The sequence below is a fragment of the Sarcophilus harrisii genome, chromosome 1 (assembly GCF_902635505.1).
Source record: "Sarcophilus harrisii chromosome 1, mSarHar1.11, whole genome shotgun sequence".
NCBI classification, from domain to species: domain Eukaryota; kingdom Metazoa; phylum Chordata; class Mammalia; order Dasyuromorphia; family Dasyuridae; genus Sarcophilus; species Sarcophilus harrisii.
Genome location: NC_045426.1, coordinates 668,543,853 through 668,565,615, shown reverse-complemented (window position 1 = coordinate 668,565,615; position 21,763 = coordinate 668,543,853). Strand labels below are relative to the sequence as shown.

General features: G+C 45.5%; 1 protein-coding gene across 2 annotated transcripts in view; it reads right to left on the bottom strand.

Moving 5' to 3' along the window:
- PDE4C (phosphodiesterase 4C) overlaps positions 1-21,021 on the bottom strand; it is a 49,076-nt gene extending 28,055 nt beyond the window's left edge. The window contains exon 1 of one of the 2 annotated variants that reach the window (XM_031948213.1): positions 20,357-21,021. In XM_031948213.1, coding sequence (XP_031804073.1) covers positions 20,357-20,616 — 260 coding nt within the window. In that variant the 5' untranslated portion in view covers positions 20,617-21,021. Of the gene's footprint in view, positions 1-740; positions 1,525-20,356 lie in introns of those variants that run through there. The other variant, XM_031948214.1, reaches the window with a different exon arrangement.
- Positions 21,022-21,763: the final 742 nt, after the last annotated feature.

Genomic DNA, 21,763 nt, shown 5'->3' with positions numbered 1-21,763 from the left:
GCCTCCACTTCTCTGCCTGCAGGAGGATTTCCCTACATTTCCATACCTAGGGTCGGAGCCTAGTTTGACACTTAGGCTGGGCCTGTGCCACAAGGACCCAGGCACTCTCAGTAGCTGTCACTCAGCCAAGGATGGGGTGGGGCCAAGTGTCCCACTGAGCCAAAGGAGAGAGCACAAGGACACAGTACCCACACCCCCACCTCCTGCGCCAGAAGTTGCTCCTCCACCCCCATCCCTCATGGCCTAGCTTTCTGCTCCAGCTCTCTGCCCCGGGTCTCTCTCCCCTGCCTCTGTCTCTGACACCAGCTGCATCCCAGGCTCCCGGTTCCCTCTCTTGCTTCCCACTGTTTCCCCATCACTTTTTTCTTTATTTGTTTCTCTCTGTGCCTCTTATTTGTGGCCCTTGATCACCACCTTTCCGGGTTTCCCTCTCTTTTTATTTCTGTTTCCTTCTGTCTGGCCTGGAGGCCTCAGTCTCCCGGGCTTGATTTTAATCTCTGCCTCTCCATCTCTGGAGTCCTAGGGATGTGCATCGGGTGGCTGAGGTCTCCAGTTTGCCATCTGGCTACACCTGCCCAGTGTCCCTCTGAGGTCTTTGCCCTTTCCTCAGCATGGTATGTGGCTCTAGGTACTTGTTTCTTTGGCAGGTCCTAGAGACACTCCCCCTCCAGTGCGCCTCCCTCCCGGGACCCCCTCCCTCCATTCCTGGGACAGTCCCCAAGGCGGGGAGCGAGGCTCACCAGAGAGGGTGGGCCACGGTGAATCGCCGCTGCAGTCGGATGCTCTGGTTTACCAGCAGTTTCCTGAAGAGCCCGGGGGAGCTGCGCGGGGAAGCCCGGGGAGACCCGCCTGGTGAGGAGGGGGCGCCTGGGCCGGGGCCCGGGGGGCTGCGCTGTCCACCCAGCATGGCTGGCCAGCCCCCCGCACGTTCCCAGATTGCTGCCCCTGGGCTCTCCCTGGGTGTCTCTCTCTCTCAATGTAGGTCCCCGTTTCGGGGTGTCTCTGGCTGCGGGTGTCTCCGTCTCTGTCTCTCCCTCCCCCCCACCCCTCCCCGTGTGTCACTCCGTGTGTGTCTGTGTCCCTCTCTCCGCGTCGGGTCTTTTTCTCCGCCCGTCGCCGGGGCGGGGCTTCCGGGGGGGTCCCGGGACGGCGAGCTAGGGGTCAGGCTGGCTGCTGCGGTAGCCGGAAGAGCAGAGACACAGTGCAGCGCCCTGGGCCCCCTCGAAGCTCACTCCCCCCAAGTCTCTCCTTCCCGCCCGTCCGCAGCTGGGGGCCTGGCTCGGTCCCAGGAACAGGGGCTCCGCCCCGCCCCACTGTGCTCTGGCTCTCGGGGTCCCGCTTCAACCGCGCTGGGTCTCGGTCGCTGCCGCTCACTCCCTTTGTCCTCCTCTCTCTCTGTTGCTCTTCACCTCTGCCTCAGTTTCTCCGCTCCCGCTTCTGGCTTTGACTCTGTCTTTCTCTACTCCAAACTTGCTTTCCCGGCTTCTCAGTTTTTCGTCTCGTAGCCTTCTCCATCCCTCTTTCCCCGCCTCTCAGCCCCCGACCCTGTGCTCCCGACACTCTTCTCTTTCCGAGTCTTGTCTGTTGCCTCATCCCCACCAACCGCGCCTCCCTCTCTGTTTCTGTCTGTGTCTGTCCCGGTCTCTGTCTGTCGCGGTCCCTTCTGGAGCCGGCCTGGCTTGAACTCAGCTGGACTCCAAGTGTCAGAGCGCTTTAGGCGGGAGGGAGGCGGGGCACCCGAGGCCACGGCTGTCCCCATTCCTTTCCCTCCCCTTTCTTCCTTTCCCCCTCCCCACAACAGACCCTGCTGGGCGCCAGAACCAGAACCCGACCTCCTCGGAGCCCCTAGTCCTGTCAGCTCAGTACTAAGGCTGAGACTCGGAAAAGGGGCGGGCGGAGGGGGTTGGGGGAGGGATGGGTGGGGAAGAGGCTCACTCCCTGGGACCCAGACTCCTGGCCTCCTGTGTAGCCCCTGACACAGACCAGATCCTGCTCCCTTTTCCAGGATTCATCTTTCTTTCTCGGTCCCGAGCTCCGAACTGCTAAACATCCGGCACTCTCCTTCACCCCACCCTACCCCCGGCCCTGACACACACACATCCCCCCCTCCCCCCACTACTATCCCCTCCGGGGCCTCCTGATGGGACTGAAAAGGGAGACAGGGGGAAACACAGAACAGGCTCGGCTGTCACCGGCACACACAACCCAGCTCATCCCCAGGGCTTTCTTTTTTCTGGCATCTATATTGCTCCTGGGGCCAACCTCATACCCCCCCCCCCCTTGGTCCCAGGGGGTCCTTTTCTCCAGAATGTGTTAAGATTTGGAATGGGACAGCTTGAGTTTCTATGACTCTATGACGAGGCATGTAAACTCCCAGAGTCTTAGTTTCTCCATTTGTAAAATATTACATCCTTTCCCTCCTTCCAACCATTCCTCCTTCAGAGTAGCTGCTCCAGCCTCCATGAAGGGAGGGGTGGTGGTGGTGGTAGAAGGGTACTAGAGGCATTTGAACTTACTTCCTGCTGACCCCAATGCCAGTCTTCTGTCACTTCATGTTGTCCCTCACTTCCAGACTTAATCATATTCTTTATTGTAGTGTAGCTATTTCTGTTATCATAGCTCTCTTCATCAAGAGGCAAGACAAGTTTCAGACTTTTAAATATATATATATATATATATAATATATATATATATAATATATATATATATATATAATATATATATATATATATATATTTGTAGTAACGCTAGCAGGATTCTGCAGGCAGTTATATTTTCATTCTTATTTGGATTTTTCCATTTCTCTTTGGACAGAGAGGGATAATGTTTCTGTGTCTGGGTGTGTTTCACTTTGTGTGTGTGTGTGTGTGTGTGTGTGTGTGTGTGTAGGGTCCGTTTATTTCTAGGTCTTTGTTTAAATATCTTTTATGTTTCTGGGTCTGATTATGAGGGGGTATCAAGGTGTTTCTCTGGTTTGGGTATGTTTCTGGGTCTGGGTTTTATGTTCTAGAGTTTCCCTGGATATGTGTTTGCTTTCCTAGACCTGGATGTTTTTAAGTCTTAGGATAGTACTGGAGGCCTTCATGTTTCTGTTTGCGGTAAGATGAGACTAAGTCCAGACCCAGAAGTATGTTTTGGTGTTCCTTCGGATCTTGTGTGTCTGGATTTGTGTGAGTTTTTGAATCTGGATGAGAAAGTGTGAAATGTCTAGAAATGTTTGTTTTGGTATTTCAGCGGGTTTAGGAGCTGAAGATATATTTCTGGATTAAAATATAGCAATCTTGGTGCTTCTACAGGTCTGTATGTTTCAGTGTATGTTGGTTAGGTTGTTTCTGGATGTCACTGTGCTTGCTAAATAAATGTATGTTTCCAGGGTGTGTTGGTTTCACTGGATTAGTGGGTGACTCTTGGTCTGACTGTGGGTATCTGAGTGTTTCTGTATGTTTCAGTGTGTGTTGCTTTCACTGGAGCAGGATGTGTTTCTGATTTTGGCTGGTCGGTAACTGGGTGCTTCTGTGGATATGTTTCAGTGTGTGTTGATTTCACTGTGTGTGTGTGTGTTTCTAAGTTTGGCTCTGGGTGTCTGGGTATTTCTGTTTGTTTCAGTATGTGTTGGTTTCACTGGAGTAGGATGCGTTTCTAGGTCTGGCCATCCACGTCTAAATACTTCTGTGGGTTTGTATATTTCAACGTGTGATGATTTCTTATATTAGTGTATATTTCTGGATCTGACTGTGGCTGTCTTGGTGCTTCTGGGAGTTGTATTTTTGAGGTCTGAGCTTTTCTGTGAGTTTCTGTTTGTGTGTCTAGGTTTGGAAGTATGTCTCATTGATTCTGAGATTTTTGTAATTCTGAATGGGGGTATGTCTGTTTCTATGTCTGTCTACAAGTCAATAATTTGGTGTTTCTGTTGTCTATCTGGGGGAGGATCTGAATGTGTTGGTCTCTTTTTTGTGGTGGGTGTTAATCTAGGTTTGAATGTCCGCATTCTCTCTCTCCCCATCAATTAATTTCCATTTTTCAGAAAGTATTGCCCAGATCAGGGTGCCTAGTTAAGTCCAGCCTCAGGGTCTTGATAGCCTCCTAGAGGCTATCAGGACAGCCTTAGTCCCCTCCCCCTTACCAACATACCTCACCCTCATTTCTGCAACCAAACACCTGGTGGGAAAATGCCCTGCTGGCTCTGAGTGGGTAAAAATAATCCCATAGCTGGCCCTGGCCTAATTTTAGCTCCTACCCTTCCCCTGGGAGATGCCGGGGCTCTGAGTCCTGCCCTTTGGAGCATGTCTATGTGTTTGTGGGGTGGGGAGGAGGTGCTTTGGCCCATCTGAAGTCCTTTATAGCATCCCGGATTGCTGTCCCTGCCATGCTGAAGTATTGAAACCCCCTGCCATTCTTCCTTCCTAGCCTCAGCCTCTTGTATTTCTGGCTACACTTCTCAGACTCAAGGCTGAATGGCAGACAGGAGGAACTTGAGAAGGGAAGGAGCCAGAAGGGAGAAAGAGATTAAAGGTAGAGCCCTCCAAGTAGAGATGGGGAGGCAGGGGTGGGGGGTAAGGGTCGAGGAGGGCACACTGTTAGGAATGGAGAAAGAAGACTCCTAAGACAACAGATGTAATGTTATAAGCTCTCTGAAAGGTCACTAATCCAATTGCCTCCTTACAAATGAGGAAACAGACTCAGAAAACGAACACTCACAAGGCTGTAAAGATAAGACTGGGCCAAGCTTGAAGCTCAGCTCCTCTACCTCCAAATCCAGCTGGTCAGTAAGAATTTATGAAGCACCTACCTTGTTCCAGTCACTGTGCTAAGTGCTGAGTATACAAAGAAAGGAACAAGACAGTTCCTGCCCCTGAGGAGTTTGCAGCCTAATGGGGGAGACCATATCACCATGCACAAACAACAGAGGATAAATTGGAGGTAATCATGAGAGAGAAGGCACTAGCATTCAGAACTTTTCCCTCTGTGTCAAGAATCATGGCAAGCCAGACCTAGCAGAAACCTCACTCTTCCCAGAGGGCAGGCTCTTTGCATCCCAGGTGGGTTTCTCCCATGACTGGCTCCTCTCATTTCACAAGACTCCTCAGATCCCAGGGTCAAGGGGATTGGTTCTGTACATTGTTTCATCTGCGTGTTTTCTTGTTCTCTCACTCTGTCTCAATCTCTTTCTCTCTGGGTCTCTGCATCTTTGTTTTTCTCTGTGTCTTTCTCTCTTTTTCTGTTTCTGTTCCTCTTTTTGTCTCTTTCTCTGTCTCTGTTTTTCTTTCTGTCCTTGTCTCACTTTCTCTTTCTGTATCTTTCTTTCCGATTCTGACACACTCTCTGTCTCTGTAGTATCTCTTTGTCTCCTTGTCTGTCTCTCTATCTCTGCCTTCCTGTGTTTATCTCTTTCTGCCTGTCTGTCTCTTATCTCTGTCTCCCTGTCTATGTCTGTCTCCTGCTGACTCTTTGTGAGACACTGGGCTAACCCCGAGAGGCAGCCGTAGTGGATATGTGCTGGACCTGGAGTGAGGGAGACCTTGCTATTTACTAGCTGTGCGACCTGGGTTGTCACTTGATTCCTCTGGGCCTCTGTTGTCTCGCTGTAAAATAAGGGGTCTGGACTAGACTCCGCGCTGAGCACAGGGCTTGGCCCAGAACTGGTGATTAATAAATGCTTGTTGACTGACAGACGCTCACTTAGGTCCCTTTCAGCTTCAGTTCCTACAGCGGGGATTTTAGACGATCAAACCTCCAGCCAGCAGCCCCAATTAGCTCACTTAATAAGGCAAAGAATGGAAACCATGGCATTTAAAAGGCACCAGCCCCTGCCGCCCTCCCCGCTTGGCGAACCCTGCCCACTGGTGGAGGGCCATGGGCTTGCCCAGAGCCGACGGGCAGAGACTGGCACTTTCGCACTGCGGCCGCTAGGTGGAGGTGGTGAGTTGCGCGCGGGGTGGGGGAGGTGTTGGGGAGGGGCGGGGCGGGGCGGGGCTCCGGGCCTTCGCCACTGCACCGTGTGTTGCCTCGGTAGCTCCGGGGGCTTCTCTTCTAGACCCCGGGGGCGATAGCTCCGTCTCCTCTCTTCGCCCTGGGCGCTTGCGTAACGTGCTTTGCAAACATTAAGGCAGAGTGGGCCTGAGATTTACTATCCAGGGCCGAGAAGAGATTCCCACTTGGATTCCGGTCCTTAGGACTTTTGGCCAGAATTAGCCGAGTGAGCCTGGGCCGGAGCTCTCTGACTTTGTTTTCTCATCTGTCCAATGGATCTCTATTACCAGTGGTGCTGTGAGAAGCAAACCAGATGAGCCCTTCCCAGTGTTTACGGAGATAGATTGTGTTTGTTATTAAGGGCTTTAGAACCTAAAAGACAGAGGACTATTAATAAACCGAGCTCCATGAGGCAGAGATGGCAGCTTTCTCCTACTGAGACCCTCCAATCCCCCTCCCCCAGCAAATCCCCTTGTTCTCTGGTAAGAGCAGAGATCTCTTCTCCATAGACTGACAATCTCACAGTCAAAGCTGGACGCGTCCTTACAACGCAGTTAAGATGCAGAATTACCTTAAAAGAGGGAACTCTAGAACACAGAATGTCAGATCTGGGAGGACCGTAGAACATGGGGTGTCAGGGCTGGGAGGGCCCTTTCACTGTAGGCCACAGAATATCAGAGTTGGAAGGAATGCGTGGGACTGTTTTGTATGCCTCTCTCATTTTCCAGAAGCCCAGAGAGAGGAAGAGATTTGCCCAGTGTCCCACAGGCAGAGCTGGGGAGGATGGGAGCGCAAGGCTTGGACCTCCCTTTTCCGGTCTCTTTTCACCATTCCCGTCTCTTTTCACCTCCAGCAGAGAACTGAATGACAGAAGGAGAGAGCCAGAATCATTCCTCTAGGGGTCCTTTTTGACTGGGCAGGGAAGAAAGGGAACCAGTATGATGTGATGGGGAAATCCAGAAGTTTACAACTGGACCAGTTGTCCCCTTCCCCAAATTGAAATAAGGGACAAATGAAAGGAGAGCAAGATCCCCAGGACAGACTTTTATTTATAAGATTAATGACAATTACATGAGGCAGAGAATCGTGGAACTTAACACAGCAAACTGGCAAAGAGAAGAGAACTGTTAATATTGAAGGGTTTGCATCTATACTCATATAAAAAGATGCTCTACATCACTATTGATTAGAGAAATGCACATTCAAATCTCTCTGAGGTGCCACTTTACACCTCTCAGATTAGCTAAAATGACAGGAAAAGATATATGTTGGAGGGATTGTGGGAAAACTGGAACACTAATGCATTGCTGGTGGAATTGTGAAATGATTCAATCATTCTGAGAGCAATTTGGAACTATGCCCAAAGGGCTATCAAACTGCATACCCTTTGACTCAGAAGTGCCATTACTGAGTCTGTATCCCAAGAAAATCATAAAGGAGGGAAAAAGACCCACGTGGGCAAAAATGTTTGTTAACAGCTCTTTTTGTGCTAGCAAAGAATTGGAAAATGAGTAGTAGATGCCCACCAATTGGGGAATGGTTGAATAAATTATGGTACATAAAGATAATGGCATATTATTGCTCTATAAAAAATAATAAACAATCTGATTTTAGAAAGGCCCGGAAAGATTTGTTATGCCTCAGTTCTCTTTAACTGTTCTGACTTGGTTTCCCTGTACTAGTTTCCTTTGTTTCAGTTTCCTTAACTGTTCTGTCAAATCCCCTTAGTCGTAAAAACCCACTCTAGTCCATTAAGACTGGGAACCGTTTACTCTAAGGTTATATATTGCTAGCAAGATAAACAAGAGAGCAGAACTCCTGTCCTCAAGAATTTACAATATCCCTCTAAAATATTCCAAGATACCTCACTGACATCTTTATCTCTGGGTATTCAGACATCCTGTCTCTGGGCTTTTAGGAGTTATGGTCTCCCCCCCAACCTGACAGAAGTCTTCCCGCCTTTTTTACTTTCTTTGTCTCTAAAGAATATTTAAGGTCCCGAGATACACCCATTCTTGGCTACATTCTTTGAGATGACAGCCCTGGGATCAACATGGATTCCTTGGTCCCAGTATATCTCTGACTGGATAATTTGAGACGAGAGTCCTGTCCAGTCAATTATACTCTCCAATTAATAAACTATTGAAAACTCTCTAATCTCTCTCCTGCCTCAGTTTCTCCAGCATTACAGATTTACATGAACTGATACTTAGCAAAACAAGCAGAACCAGGAATACATTGTATACAAGAACAGCAAGAATGTGTGATGATCAACTATGGAAGATTTGGTTCTTTCTCAGTGGTTCAATGATCCAAAGCAATCCCAATAGACTTTGGATAGAAGATGCCATCTGCATCCAGAAAATGAACATGGAGACTGAATGTAAATCAACACATACCATGTTCACTTCTTTTTTGTTTTTTTTTCTCTCTTCCATGGTTTTTTCCCTTTTACTCTGATTTTTCTCACAAAGCAATGTGTATTAAAAATAAAAAAAAATTAAATGAGAAGAAGAAAACATTGAAGGGCTTGTAGGAAGATGAACACACAAATGCTCTTGGTGGAGCTATCAACTATTCCAACCATTTTGGAAAGTAATCTGGAATTATTTGAAGAAAGTGGTTAAGATCTCCATAGCTTTTGATCTAGAGATTGCAGTGCTAGACAAATATGCCAAGGAGGTCAATACAAAGAAATAAACCTGGCTATACCAAAGGAGGGGATGTAATCACCAGATATAATCACCCATGACAAGTGTATTGACAAGTTATCTCCCTTATTCCTCTACAAAGTAATAACCTCTCTCTCTGAGTCAGAAGAAAGAAGAATCATTAGATTAGCAAAAATTGGTAGTACTTTTTCAGAGATAAAGGGAAACAAGGGAAAGGGAATAAACATTCAAATAAGCACTTACTCTCTAGTTTGTAAGTATTTCACTTTCTCCATATTAATCCCAAGAGTTAGGAAGTGGTATTATCCTCATTTTACAGCTAAAGAAACTGAGGTAGACAGAGGTTATTGATTTGCTGAATTTGAATTCAGGTCTTCCTGATTTTAAGTCCAATGCTCTATATACTGTTCTACCTAACTGTCTCATATGCTAATCCCTGGAATAGCTCAGCTATTTCAGAAGAACCCATCTCTTCATCTCCTAGTGGGGTGGGCAGTAAAGTGGGGGAGGAGGAGAAGATTTCCTTTTCTCCCTCCATTTCTTCCTCTGTCCTCTAGTTGAGAAGCTATTATCTCAAGAGGAGAAAATCCATCCAACAATCAAAGAATTGGTTTCAGAGTTTGAGGTCTGGTTGAGGGAGCAAAGGCACTCTCTAGACAGAGGCTGATCCCAAATGATAGTTGAGGCAAGAGCTAGAAGCAGCTTCAAAGAACAGAACCATTGGCAGCAAAGGAAAAATCCAATGATGACTCAAAAGAGAGCTACTCCTGGCAATTTAGATTTAAGTTTTGGAGAGGGGCAGATTAAGGGAGAGACATTGTTCTCCAAAGGAGTTTTATGAGGACTCCACTAGGAGAGAAAGAACATTGGGTTTTGTAGTTCCACAGCTATGAATTGCCTTGGCCCATGGGCTCTTTATTTATGTACCTCACCTCTATTCCATCCTATTCTATTTTGTTTTAGTCTAGTCTATTGGATTTATGCCCACTCTTCCCACAAACATTGAGTAAATGCTTCCTTAAGAACAAATTGTATCCAAAGAACTGTATAAATATGTACACATATATTGCATTTAAGATACATATTAACATGTTTAACATGACTGCCTGCCATCTAGGGGAGGGGGTGGAGGGAAGGAGGGGAAAAGTTGGAACAGAAGTGTTTGCAAGGGTCAATGATGAAAAATTACCCATGCATAGATGTTTTGTCAATAAAAAACTATATAAAAAAGAATATAGGAACTGATGATTCTAAAAAAAAAGAACAAATTGTATCTACTGTTTGATTGTTAATGGAAAGTACACCTATAGGGACAATTGAGTTATAGTGGAAGGAGCCCATACTCACAGGGTAATCTAGAACCCATAGAAGTAGTAGCTGTCCTCTGGGAAGCTAGCTAAAGGGGGTTTAATACTGAAGGTTATATATGTAAGAATCAAGTCCCCTTCCCCTTATGTTTATTTATAACAACAATTTTGTAATAGCAAAGAAATAGAAACAAAGCAGATGCCCAGTCTTTGAGAATAGTGAAACAGCTTCTGGTACATGAATACAATGTGTTATGTGACTAAATTGTAAGCAATGAGGAATATAATGACTATAGGGAAACATGGAAAGATTCATAAAAACTGATGCAAAGTGAGGTAAGCAGAACCAGAAAAATAATATACACAATGATTACAATAATGTAAATGAGAGGAGTCACCATGAAACAATAAAAACTTAATGTTGCCAAAATATAATGGCTTCCCAAAGAAAGATAAAAAAAAGTCCCTCCTCCAGATACTATAGAAAATGCCAGATTTCTTGATCTATTTTGAGGTAGCTCAGGGGATAGAGTATTGGACCTGGAGTTAGGAAGACTTGAGTTCAAATTCATTCTCAGATAGTTATTAAATAATCTTGTTCAAGTCACAACCTCCATCCATTTGTTTTTTCAACTGTAAAATGGGAATGATAATAGCTCCTAAATCATGAAGATCACAAGATAATATTTGTAAAGGACTTAGTCCAGTGCCTATAAAGGACATCTGAGGCTTTTCTCCTTCCCCTTCTGGTCAGAGCTCTTTCACCCAATAATGGTATTCATTTTGTACATTACTTGTATTTCCTTATATTTATTTATGTTCTCCCTCACCCTAGTAGAATGTAAGCTTCTTGAGAGCAAGAGCTGCTTCATTTTATCTTTATATTCATTCAAAAAGCATTTATTAAGCTCCTACTATTTGAGAAGACAAAAAAACAAGATAATCCCAGTTCTCAAAGAATTTATATTTTCCTGGACAAGAGTTCTACAGAGTAGCACGGTGCCTGGTACACAGCAGGTGCTTAATAAATGCTTATTGCCTGAGAAGTACATTAAAAGTATATACAAGGTAAAGATGATTAAAGGTAATTTTAGGGGAAAGGACCCTATCAACAAAGATAATTATGAAAGACCTCCTATGTGATGACCGCATTAGCACACTGGATATTTTAGAATCAGTGGGAGTCAGGATAAGTGAAAGTACTTGATCTTTATTCTTTGTGCACGTGAAAGGAATGGCTATACAAAGTGAGAGCAAGTGACTCTGGTTTTCTCACTCCACCCACCAACTCCTCCACCTAATCTCCTATACCACCGATCAAGCCTGTAGTGTAGTTGGGCAAGGCCATTCTTTCTCCAAGCATATACTGATAAGAGTATTGTCCAGTTTGGTAATTAATTGGCTTTAAGTGCTCGGACCTCAGTGCATCTGCTCAGAGTTTTCAGCCCATTACACTCCTGGTGACATTTGATACCTTGAAGGAAATTAGAAATTCCCAGAGGCAGAAAACAGGAAGCACATTTTGGGTATGAGACAACTAACTACAAAGGTAGGGAGGAGGAGGGAGATAGATGTTCATGAACAGGGAGCAGTAGGCTAATTTGCCTAGAAAAGAGGACCTTTAATGAACTTGGAAAAACAGAACAGAGCAAGATTATTTGAGACTTTAAATATAAAGCTACGGAGTCTGTATTGGACCTCAGAAGAAATAGGGAGCCATTGAATTCCTTGAGCAGGGGAGAAATATGGTTAGATTTGTGCTTTAACAATATCAGTTCGGTAGTTATGTGTGGGATGGATTGAAAAGAAGAGAGAATGAAAACAAGGAGACAATCAAGGAGTTGTTGCAAAAGTCTCTGCAAGAAGTTAAAACTCTGAAATAGGGTCTTGGTTGTGTGTGTGATTGATGAAGAGGAAGCAGGTGCAAGAGAGGTTGTGGAGACAGAATTGACCAGCCTTGGCAACTGATTGTGGATATGAAGCTTCGGGGAAAAGGAAACTTTAGTGATGCCTCAAAGGCAGCGAACATAGCTGGTTGAAATAATGGTGGCGCCACCCACAGAAATAAGGCAATTTGGAGAGGAGTGGGTTAAGGGGGAATAAGGTAACTTTACTCTTTTGAGTTGAAGATCTCATGGAACATTCTAATAGGACCCAAGCTCAGGAAAGAGACTAGAGCTAAATTCACAGATCCAGGAGTCATCTTCACTGAGATTATAATTGAACCCCAGAAAGCTGATGAGATCATCAAGGGAAGGGGTACAAAAAGAGAATAATAATAACTAGCATTAATATCTAGCTATAATAACTAGCAATAATATCTAGCATCTTAAGGTTTGCAAAGACCAATAACATGTTATTTCATTTATCTTCACAGTAGCCCTTTTCTTATCCCCATTTTACAAATAAGGAAATTGAGACTGAGTCAACTGACAATCCATCCCACACAAAGCTGCATCTAAACTCTTTCTAACTCTACTTCCCTTTCTACCTAGCTGCAGCAGACAACAGGGCAGAGGACAGAGATCTAGAGAACAGCCTCAATTAGACACTGAGTCAAAGCTGGTGACATTGCAAAGAGAGAGAGAAGAAACAGTCAGTTAGAAATAAGGATGTCGGGAAAACCTAAGAAAGGGAGAGTATCCAGGAGAATGGGGTGTTAATTAGTATCAGATGCTGCAGAGATGTCAAGAAGGGTGGGGACTGAGAGCCAGTTATTAGATTTGGCAATCAAGAGATCATTAGTAACCTTGGAAAGAACAGGTTTAGTTCGATGATGAGGTTCCGAGTCATATTACCAAAGCTTGTGGAGAGGGTGAGAAGAGGAGGGGAGAGGAAGAAGGGTGGCTGTTTCTAGGAATTTGGCTGTGAAAGGGAGGAGAGGTAAGAAGATAGCTTTAGGAGATGGTTAGGAAAAGGTAGGAAAGACCTGAGCTTGTTTTTAGGCAGCAGAGAAGAAGCCAGGAGAGACAGAGACAGAAAGAGACAGAGATACACACATACTCACAGACATACACACACAGACACAGAGAGAAATAGTTGGACACACACACACACACACACACACACACAAACAGAGATAAAGATAGAGAAACAGAGATGAAGAGACAGAGAGAGATGCAGTGAGACAGAGAGGCACATAGAGACAGGAAGAGACACAGAGAGTCAGATATATAGAGACAGAGATAGAGATGGAGAGAGACAGATTGAGAAAGGGAGGGACAGAGAGAGACAGAGAGAGAGGTGGAGATACCAAGAAACACACACATAAACATACAGACACAGAGACAAAGAGAGAGGGAAAGTGGGGACAGAGACAGAGATGGAGATACATAAAAACAGATACACACATACACATAAACAGAGACAGAGAGATGGAGAGACAGAGAAACAAAGACAAAGATTGAGAGGGACCGAGATAGAAATGGAACGATAGACTCACATACACATGGAAAGAGACAGAGACAGAGAGAGAGGCCGTCAAAAACACAGAGAGAGAATGAAAGAATCAGAGAAGAAGAGTCAGAGACAGAAAGAGAGAGATAATTGAGTATACCAGAAAAGAAAAGAGAGGATGGGATTAATGGCATAAAAGGAAATGGCTTTGACACTCAGAAGACACTTTTCATCAGAAGCTGTAGCAAAAAAGGAGAGAATAGGGGATAATGTCAAGGAGCTATGAGATGTGGAGCAGGGGAGAAGAGCAGCTTTCTGGAGATTGTTCATTGTTTTCTCAGTCAAGTGTGTCAGGAAATCCCCTGAGAAGGATTTGGGAGGAGATGGGGGAAAGAAGACCTAAAGAGGAAGGAGGTTTGGAGCAGCCTATGTGGTATGAGACAGTCAATTTGGAAAGAGTTTTTAATGAGGAATTACCCAGGAGCAACGAAGGCCCATTGAGATTTGGCGCTGTGTTAGGTACTGATCAGCATAGTTCTATGACTTCCTCTAGCTCTGTTCAGCTGTAATGAGTAGGAGGAGATAAGATTGATGATGGAGGTTATCCTTGGCTGGGGTTTGGCAAAGTATTGGCTTTCAGGAAAAGGGGATAAGGGAATTGAGAATAGAGCGCAGCATATATTTGAATTCATTAGCTACAAGGTTAAGATTGGGAAGGGAGGAAATTAATGTCAGTGTGAGAGTAAAGGCCTGAGGTGTCTCAGAGAGAGCAAGGGGCTGGAGATTATGAGAAGGATGGAGGAGAAATGAAGCTCGGAAAGAGATGGAAGGACAGGAGAGAGTTGTCACAGAGAGAAATTTCAGGGTTCTTGGTCATGGAAATCTACTCCCTACCAGGTAGTAGCTAATGTAGTATCCAATTATGTAGATTGATGTAGTAGCTAATAAATGTTCATTTGATTGAAGTGAATGGACATAAATATGAGCAGGCAGACACACACACATCACACTAACACACAATCATGCAGACTTTAAGAGCTGCTCCATCTGTGCAGATGGGAGAACTTCCAATATAACATGCTAGAAAGAAGCCTAGGTGAGTACTTGGGAGACTGGACTCTTTCCAGTACAGACACTAGCCTTCTCTGTCTCTTCTCTGGGTTTCCACTTCCTTCTTTTTCTTCCAATGAAGACTGTTAGATTAAATGATCTTTAAAGATTGTTAGCGCTGACATTCTGTGATCTGTGATTTGATGACTGATGTCCTTTCTTCCTGCTCACATGGCTCCACCATGGTTCAAATCCTCTCTATTTCTTGTCAAGGCTATTGAACTGGAATCAATTCTAACTGGTCTAAGCTTAAATCTGGAAATTTCTCTCCTCTCCAACCCATCCTCTGAATGGCTGCCAGAATGAAATTCTCAAGGCACAGGTCTGACCACTCCCTCGAGTGATCAATGAATTTGTGCCTCCCTATTAGCTCTAGGAGCAAAACCAGACTCTTTTAGTTTATTGTTATTGAGAGTCCTTCACTTCACAGCCCCTTTCCAAATTTTTTCAATTTTATGAATGATTTCCAGTCTTAAATAACTTTCCATCTCCCACCTGTGTCTGCCTAGACCATCTCTCAAATCTGAAATGTACTTCCTTCCCCTTTAGGCCTCTTAAAATCCTAAGAATACTACACAGTTCAGCATTTAGCCCAGTGCTTGGCCCACAGTAGGTGCTTAATAAATCCTTGTTGATTATTTGGTCTGTTTTTTAGGGCCCTCTCAGTCCCTGTTCTACATTCTGTGGTCCCTTACAGCTTTTACATTATTGAATATAAGAGCTACTCTGGGTTCTGAGTCCTTTCCAACTCTGGCCTAGATTTAGATGTACACACTTGTGCCCTCTCCACCCTTCTCCCCACTCTGCCTCCCATTACCAGCTCACATACTGATTCCCTTAAGCACTTGCCTGAAGAGCAAGCAGACATTTTTTTCATTAGGGACATCATTTGAGGCTGCTGCCAGAAACACTAATGGGCACTGATTAAAACAAATTCAGGAAAGGCGCAGTGGGAGACATCACAGAGGTGGGGAGGCAATGAGTTAGCTGCAGGGAGCTCAAACTGAGAGCTGAGGAGGAGGAGCCTAGGGCTGAATTTTCCTGAGATGGGGACACAAGGCAATCATGGCCTTTCCATGCTGGCATGGAAGGGAGGAGAAATTATTGTGGGGGAGAAGGGAGTAAAACATTATTTCCAGCCTCGCTTTTTCCCAAATCTTGTCAGCCTATAGACAGTAGGAAAAATACAGGATTCCCTCAGCATGAATGCTTTGAAAAAAGGCCCCATTGTTGTTCTCCTACCCGCCCCCCCCCCAAGATCCTAGAATAGCTTCAAAGAAGTGGAATCCTGGGCTAGTGTACATGCACCTTGTTATATCCACACTCTTAATGTGCACACACACACACACAGCCCTAAATCACATACGTATTCACATGTGCACAACCACATGCTACAAACATGAAAGAATGGCATCTATGGAGAAATGCAAATTAAGACAACTCTGAGGTACCTCTACATACCCCTCAGATTGGCTAAGATGAATATTGGAGGGGATGTAGGAAGATTAGGACACTGATGCATTGTTGGTGGAGTTGTGAACTGATCCAAGAATTCTGGAGAGCAATTTGGAACTATGCTCAAAAAGTTATCAAACTGTGCATATCCCCCCCTTTTTTTTAAAAAAATAACTTTTTATTGACAGAACCCATGCCAGGGTAATTTTTTACAACATTATCCCTTGCACTCATTTCTGTTCAGAATTTTCCCCTCCCTCCCTCCACCCCCTCCCCCAGGTGGCAAGCAGTCCTATATATGTTAAATATGTCACAGTATATCCTAGATACAATATATGTATATATACACAGTTTGATAAATTTTTGGACATAATTCCAGATTTCTCTCCAGAATGGTTGGATTCGTTCACAACTCCACCAACAATTGTGCATGCCCTTTGACCCAGCATTGTTTCTAGTGGGCTTCTATCCCAAAGAGATTCTTAAAGGAGGGAAAAGGATCTGTATGTGCAAGAATGTTTGTGGCAGCCCTCTTTGTAGTGGCCAGAAACTGAAAACTAAGTGGATGCCCATCAATTGGAGAATGTCTGAGTAAATTGTGGTATATGAGTGTTATGGAATATTATTGTTCTATAAGAAATGACCAGCAGGATGATTTCAGAAAGGCCTGGAGAGACTTACATGAACTGATGCTAAGTGAAAAGAGCAGGACCAGGAGATCATTGTATACTTCAACAACAATACTACATGATGATCAATTATGATGGACCTGGCCATCTTCAACAATGAGGTGATTGAGGCCAGTTCCAGTGGTTTAATGACGAAGAGAGCCATCTACACCCAGAGAGAGGACTGTGGGAACTGAGGCTGGACCACAACATAGCATTCTCACTCTTTGTTGTGGTTTGCTTGCATCTTATTTTTTCTTACTTTTTTCTTTTTTGATCTGATTTTTCTTGTGCAGCAAGCAAATTGTATAAATATATATGCCTACTGGATTTAACATTTTTTTTTTACCATATTCAACATATATTGGATTGCTTGCCATCTAGGGGAGGAGAAGGGGAAAGGGGGAGAAATTGGAACACAAAGTTTTTCAAGGGTCAGTGTTGAAAAATCATTCTTGCATATGCTTTAAAAATAAAAAAAAAATTTCAATTAAAAAAAGGGGGGGAAAAAAGAATGCCATCTATGGTACTCATATTCATTTAGCCAGTATCTATACATGGGTTCCATATAGAATTCTGGAGAGTAAGACATGTACAATCACAACATTGAGGCAGGTGACCCCAGCAAGCTTGGTTACAACCAATCTTCTTGTTGCTTAAATGAATACTGTGGTGGTGAGAGAGAGGCATTAGTCAATGGAGAAAAGGAAAGGAGGGAAGAACAAGGGTTGAATGCCGTAGAACATAGAGAAAAGATAAAGGAAGAAGGAGTTGACCTGGCTAGAGTGAATAAGACTTTCTATGTGGCTTCTCCTGTTGCTTCTCCCACGCCTTTGCCTGCTCCATCCCCCCCCCCCCCCCCATGGTAGTGCTTCTTTACTAGGCCTTTTTTCCTTCAATGAGCATGTCTAAGAATAGGGAAGACTCTTCTTTCACCTCATTAAACAGAGTTTAGTAAGCTATATGATGCTAGATGGGGCAGGTAGGTGTCAAAGTGGATAGAGTACTGGGCCTGGAGTCAGAAAAATCTCAGTTCAAATCTCAGACACGAACTCTATAACCCTGTTTGCCTCAGTTTCCTCATCTGTAAAAAAAAAAAAAAAGCCGGAAAAGGAAAAGGAAATGAAAATCCCCTGGAATATCTTTGCCAAGAAAATCTGAAATGGGGTTACCAAAAGTCAGATATGACTGAACAAAAATGATGCTAAGCAAGTATTCCTCTCTCTCAGTCTCAGTTTTTTTTTAATCATGTGAAATGGGTGGTGGTAATGAAATAGATGGTGTCTACTCTTTGATACTCCAGGATCTGTATTATAATTCTAAGCAGTGAATGAGAGGCTTATGGAAGTTAGTTTCCTCCTTGATTTCTGGAGCTGAGGGATTGGATTAGTGAAGGTATTTCTTCCCCCCCCCCCCTCAAATATTTACCTCACCAAACTGGAATTGTGATTGGAAGTTGGGAGGGAGTATTGGCTTTGGTTCAGAGAAACTCTAATTTTACAATGAAGGAAATTGAGATCCATAAAGAGGAAGAACTTTGTCACAGATATCATGTCACTGAGTGGAAGGATTCTTAGTTCCAAAATCTGTGCTCCACACCAGGTTAATAAATGTAGAAGCAAATGCAAGGTACAAGATAATCAAATCCCTTCACCTCTCTGTAATTCTTTGTTTATCTTTACTTACTCTGTGTGCTTATTTCTTACTTTATCTGTTACTTATTTCTTTTATGTCTCTATCTCAGACTCTCTTTTCTATCAGTTCAATATTAACCCTTTTCCTCTCTCTGTTTTAATCTCCCTTCTTCCCTCCCTACCTCCCTCCTTTCCTCTCTCCCTCCCTCCCTCCCTCCTTTCCTCCTTCCCTCCCTCCCTCTTTCCTTCTTTCCTTCCTCCCTTCCTCCCACCCTCCTTCCTTCCTCCCTTCCTTCCTCCCTCCCTCCTTCCCTCCCTTCATTCCTCCCTCCTTCCTTTCCTTATTCTTCCCTCCCTTCCTTCTATTCCTCTCCCCCTCCTTCCCTTCTTCCTTCCTTCTTCTCCCTGTCTCAAAACCCTGCTCTCTTCCCTCTCTTTCTGTCTTTAATGTGTTCCCCCTTATATGTGCCCTGCTCTCTTTCTATGTCTTTAATGTATTCCCCCTTATATGTGTCAAGGTCTTTCCTCTCTTTGTGTATTTCTATAACCCTCTCTTTTGCATCTCAGTATCTTGCTGCTTAACCTGTACCTCTCTCCCCTTTTCTGTGTTTTGGTATTTTTCTCCTCTCTTTATATCCCTGTCCTCTCTGTGTGTCTCAGTGTCTGTTCCAGATGCATATGTTTTCTCTTAGGCTTGGTTTCTCTGGGTCTTCATAGAGCCTTTGAATGTAGAACAGCTTCTTCACTCTGTGCTCTCTCTTATAGGTACATGGAACACTATGTGTCTGAACAAACAGACCATGCTCCATTAGTCTAGCAACCTCCAGGGGATGGGCTTTACTTGCTCTAATCCCAAACTGGGTTGAAGGGAAGTGCAAGGGTGGGAGGGGGATGACAAGGCAGTATCAGCTTTGGCCCCTTCCCTTGGGGACAGGGGAAGGGGGGGGGGTCATGTACTTTCTCTATTTCTCTCTCATCTGTCTATAGATGGTGTGATGTAGTTAATGGTTTTCTGGAATTGGATTAATGAGAGATCCTGGTTCAAGTCTCATATTTGATACTTACTAGGTGTGACCAGAGGAAAGGTACCTAATCTTTTGGGTATCTCAGATTCTTAATTTGTAAACTAAGGATAATAATCCCTGTAGAATCTATTTCAAAGATGGTTGTAAATCTCAAATGGAATAATGTAGGTAAGGGGTAAGATTAGTACTAAATATGAGATTTCATTGGTATGAGTAGTTCTCAAATGAAAAACAAACTTCCTTTACCAATGTAGATCAGTACCTTCTCTGCAACCTTGGCCTTTGAAAGTACCTAGAGCACCCAGAGGTCAGTTGACTTGCTCAGTCACAAGGTATGCATCAGAGATAGGGCTTGCACTTGAATCTTCTTGGCTCTGAACTCAGCTTTCTTCACATTACACAGCACTGCCTCTCTCAATGTATGGAAAAGGGGCTGCAAAATCTCTAGTTTTATATGAAGGTTAGCTAATATCTCACATTTCTTTCTCTCGGTGTGCCTCTTTCTCAGTAGGCTCTCTCTCTTTCAATATCCCTTTCTCTTTCTGTTTTCTCTTATCCTCCTTCTTTTTGTGCGTTTATGTGTATCTCGGTATTCTACCCCCTTTCCTCATTTACACAAAACAATATACGCAATAATTTTACCTTTTCTTTTTTTTTCTTTCCCTGTCTTTTAAGCAACCAGGTTTTATATATCCATACACACCTATTTAGATATGTAGAGACACATGTGAAGACTCGGGCTTACAAGGCTCCCTACCCCCATACAATGTACTATGTACTATACTAAATACCCAGTCTTTTTTTCTCTCTCACACCCCCCCTAGACCCACCTCGCCCCCTTCACACAAGGACACATATAATCCCAGGGCTTCACCGAATTATTCACGTGAATACTGTCCTGTTACTGGCCCAGTCGACAGCAGACCCCCCAGACCTAAGAGAACCAAGGCTGGAGGCTCACATTGGGCTCTCTTTCCCAACCCGCTTGATTCCTCCTCTCACTCCCATCTGAGGGAAAAACCCGGAGTCCCGTTCATGAGCTGATTACGGGCGGGATGGGGTTAGGGATGGCGACCTTTGTCTGCGCCGGTCCGGGCCTCCCCTTGCCGGTTCACCTACCGCTTCTGGAATGAGGAAGGCCACGAACCCCGGGACTGTCTGAGGCTGGGGCGGGAGCCCCGACTCGAAAGGTACTTGTCGGTGTCCGAGTAGAAGCGCTGCTGGATGCGGATGCGAGTCCGAGGTTGCCGCCACAGGTGCTTGGGGGGCTTGGCGGAGCCGGCGCCCTCCCGGCTGAGAGCCCGGCACAGCCTCATTGCCTCTGCCGCCTCCGCAGCCACCGCCTCCTCGCTGAGGCCGCCGCCTCCTGGGTTCTCCATGCCAAATCCGCCAATTCCCGGCGTCTTAGATACCGGCTCGCGCTTCCGCACTCGGGAGCCGTCAGAGCTGGATGTTCGGTTGCAAACCGACTCACCCTCAAGGCCAGTTCCTCCCGCGGCTCACGCTCCAGGGAATTGTCCCTCGAGTCGGGGCTGAATTCCCAGCACCGTTGGCGGGTAGGCTCAAGAACCTCTGGGATAAACAGAAAACTGTAAACCCGAACACTGTGCTCCTCATAGATGCTAAAGCGCTCCTGGTATCCCCTGGGCTGGCTCCCCTCAGCAGGTTGGGCTCCGGGGAGCTGTCTGCTCTTGAGGTGCTGAAGCCATGAGGCTGTCTCTTAGAGAAGGCTCCTACTCCTACCCGGGAAGCTGTCCTCCTGAAGATGCAGAATCCCGCCCCTCCTCTCCTTTCCTCCCTCCCCCACCTCGTTCAGTGTCCCGGTCTGGGGTGGGGGTGGAGGCGGTGGGCAAAGGGCTCAGTTCCGGATTCCGGGAGGCGCTGGATCTGGCTACGTACTGAGTGGGCCAGCGCTTCTGGGCGGCCTCTCCTAGACAGCGAGACCACCACCACCCAATTATAAACTGGGAGGTCAAGTGCCCCGGAAGCGGGGTGGGGGGTGGGGAATTGAACCCACCTCCTTGGGCTTTCTCCGTCGGAACTCTACGGAAGGAACATAAAGGGGGATCTCTTCTTCCAAAGCAAGGAAGATGGCTTTTTACTAGGTGCCCAGAGGGCCAGAAGTAGAGAGTCCAGAGAGGGCAGACAGACGAGCTATCAAGGGCTGAGTTCCAAGAGGTGGCCCGGTCCCCAAAGGGGAAAGCTCCAGCCCTGAGTCCAGTCCCTGCCGAAGGGCCAATCGCCACTTTTATAGAGCTCCCAGACTCCCGTGGCCGTTTAAGGAGAACGAATTTCATTGGCTACGCCAGCACCACTCCACAGCCCCAAGTTGGGGGACTGAACACGTCCCTCAGTCCCCGTGGCGAGTTTTAAGCACCTCAGATAAGCTTTCCTACCCCCACCGCGGTGAGGGAAAACAGACCAGGCGTCAAAGCTCCCATGATCGGCTTCCACAGCCATTCCTGGGAGGGAAGAACTAAGAGTTTGCTTAATGTACTATAGAGCAGGTGTCCCGCGTAAAGAGAC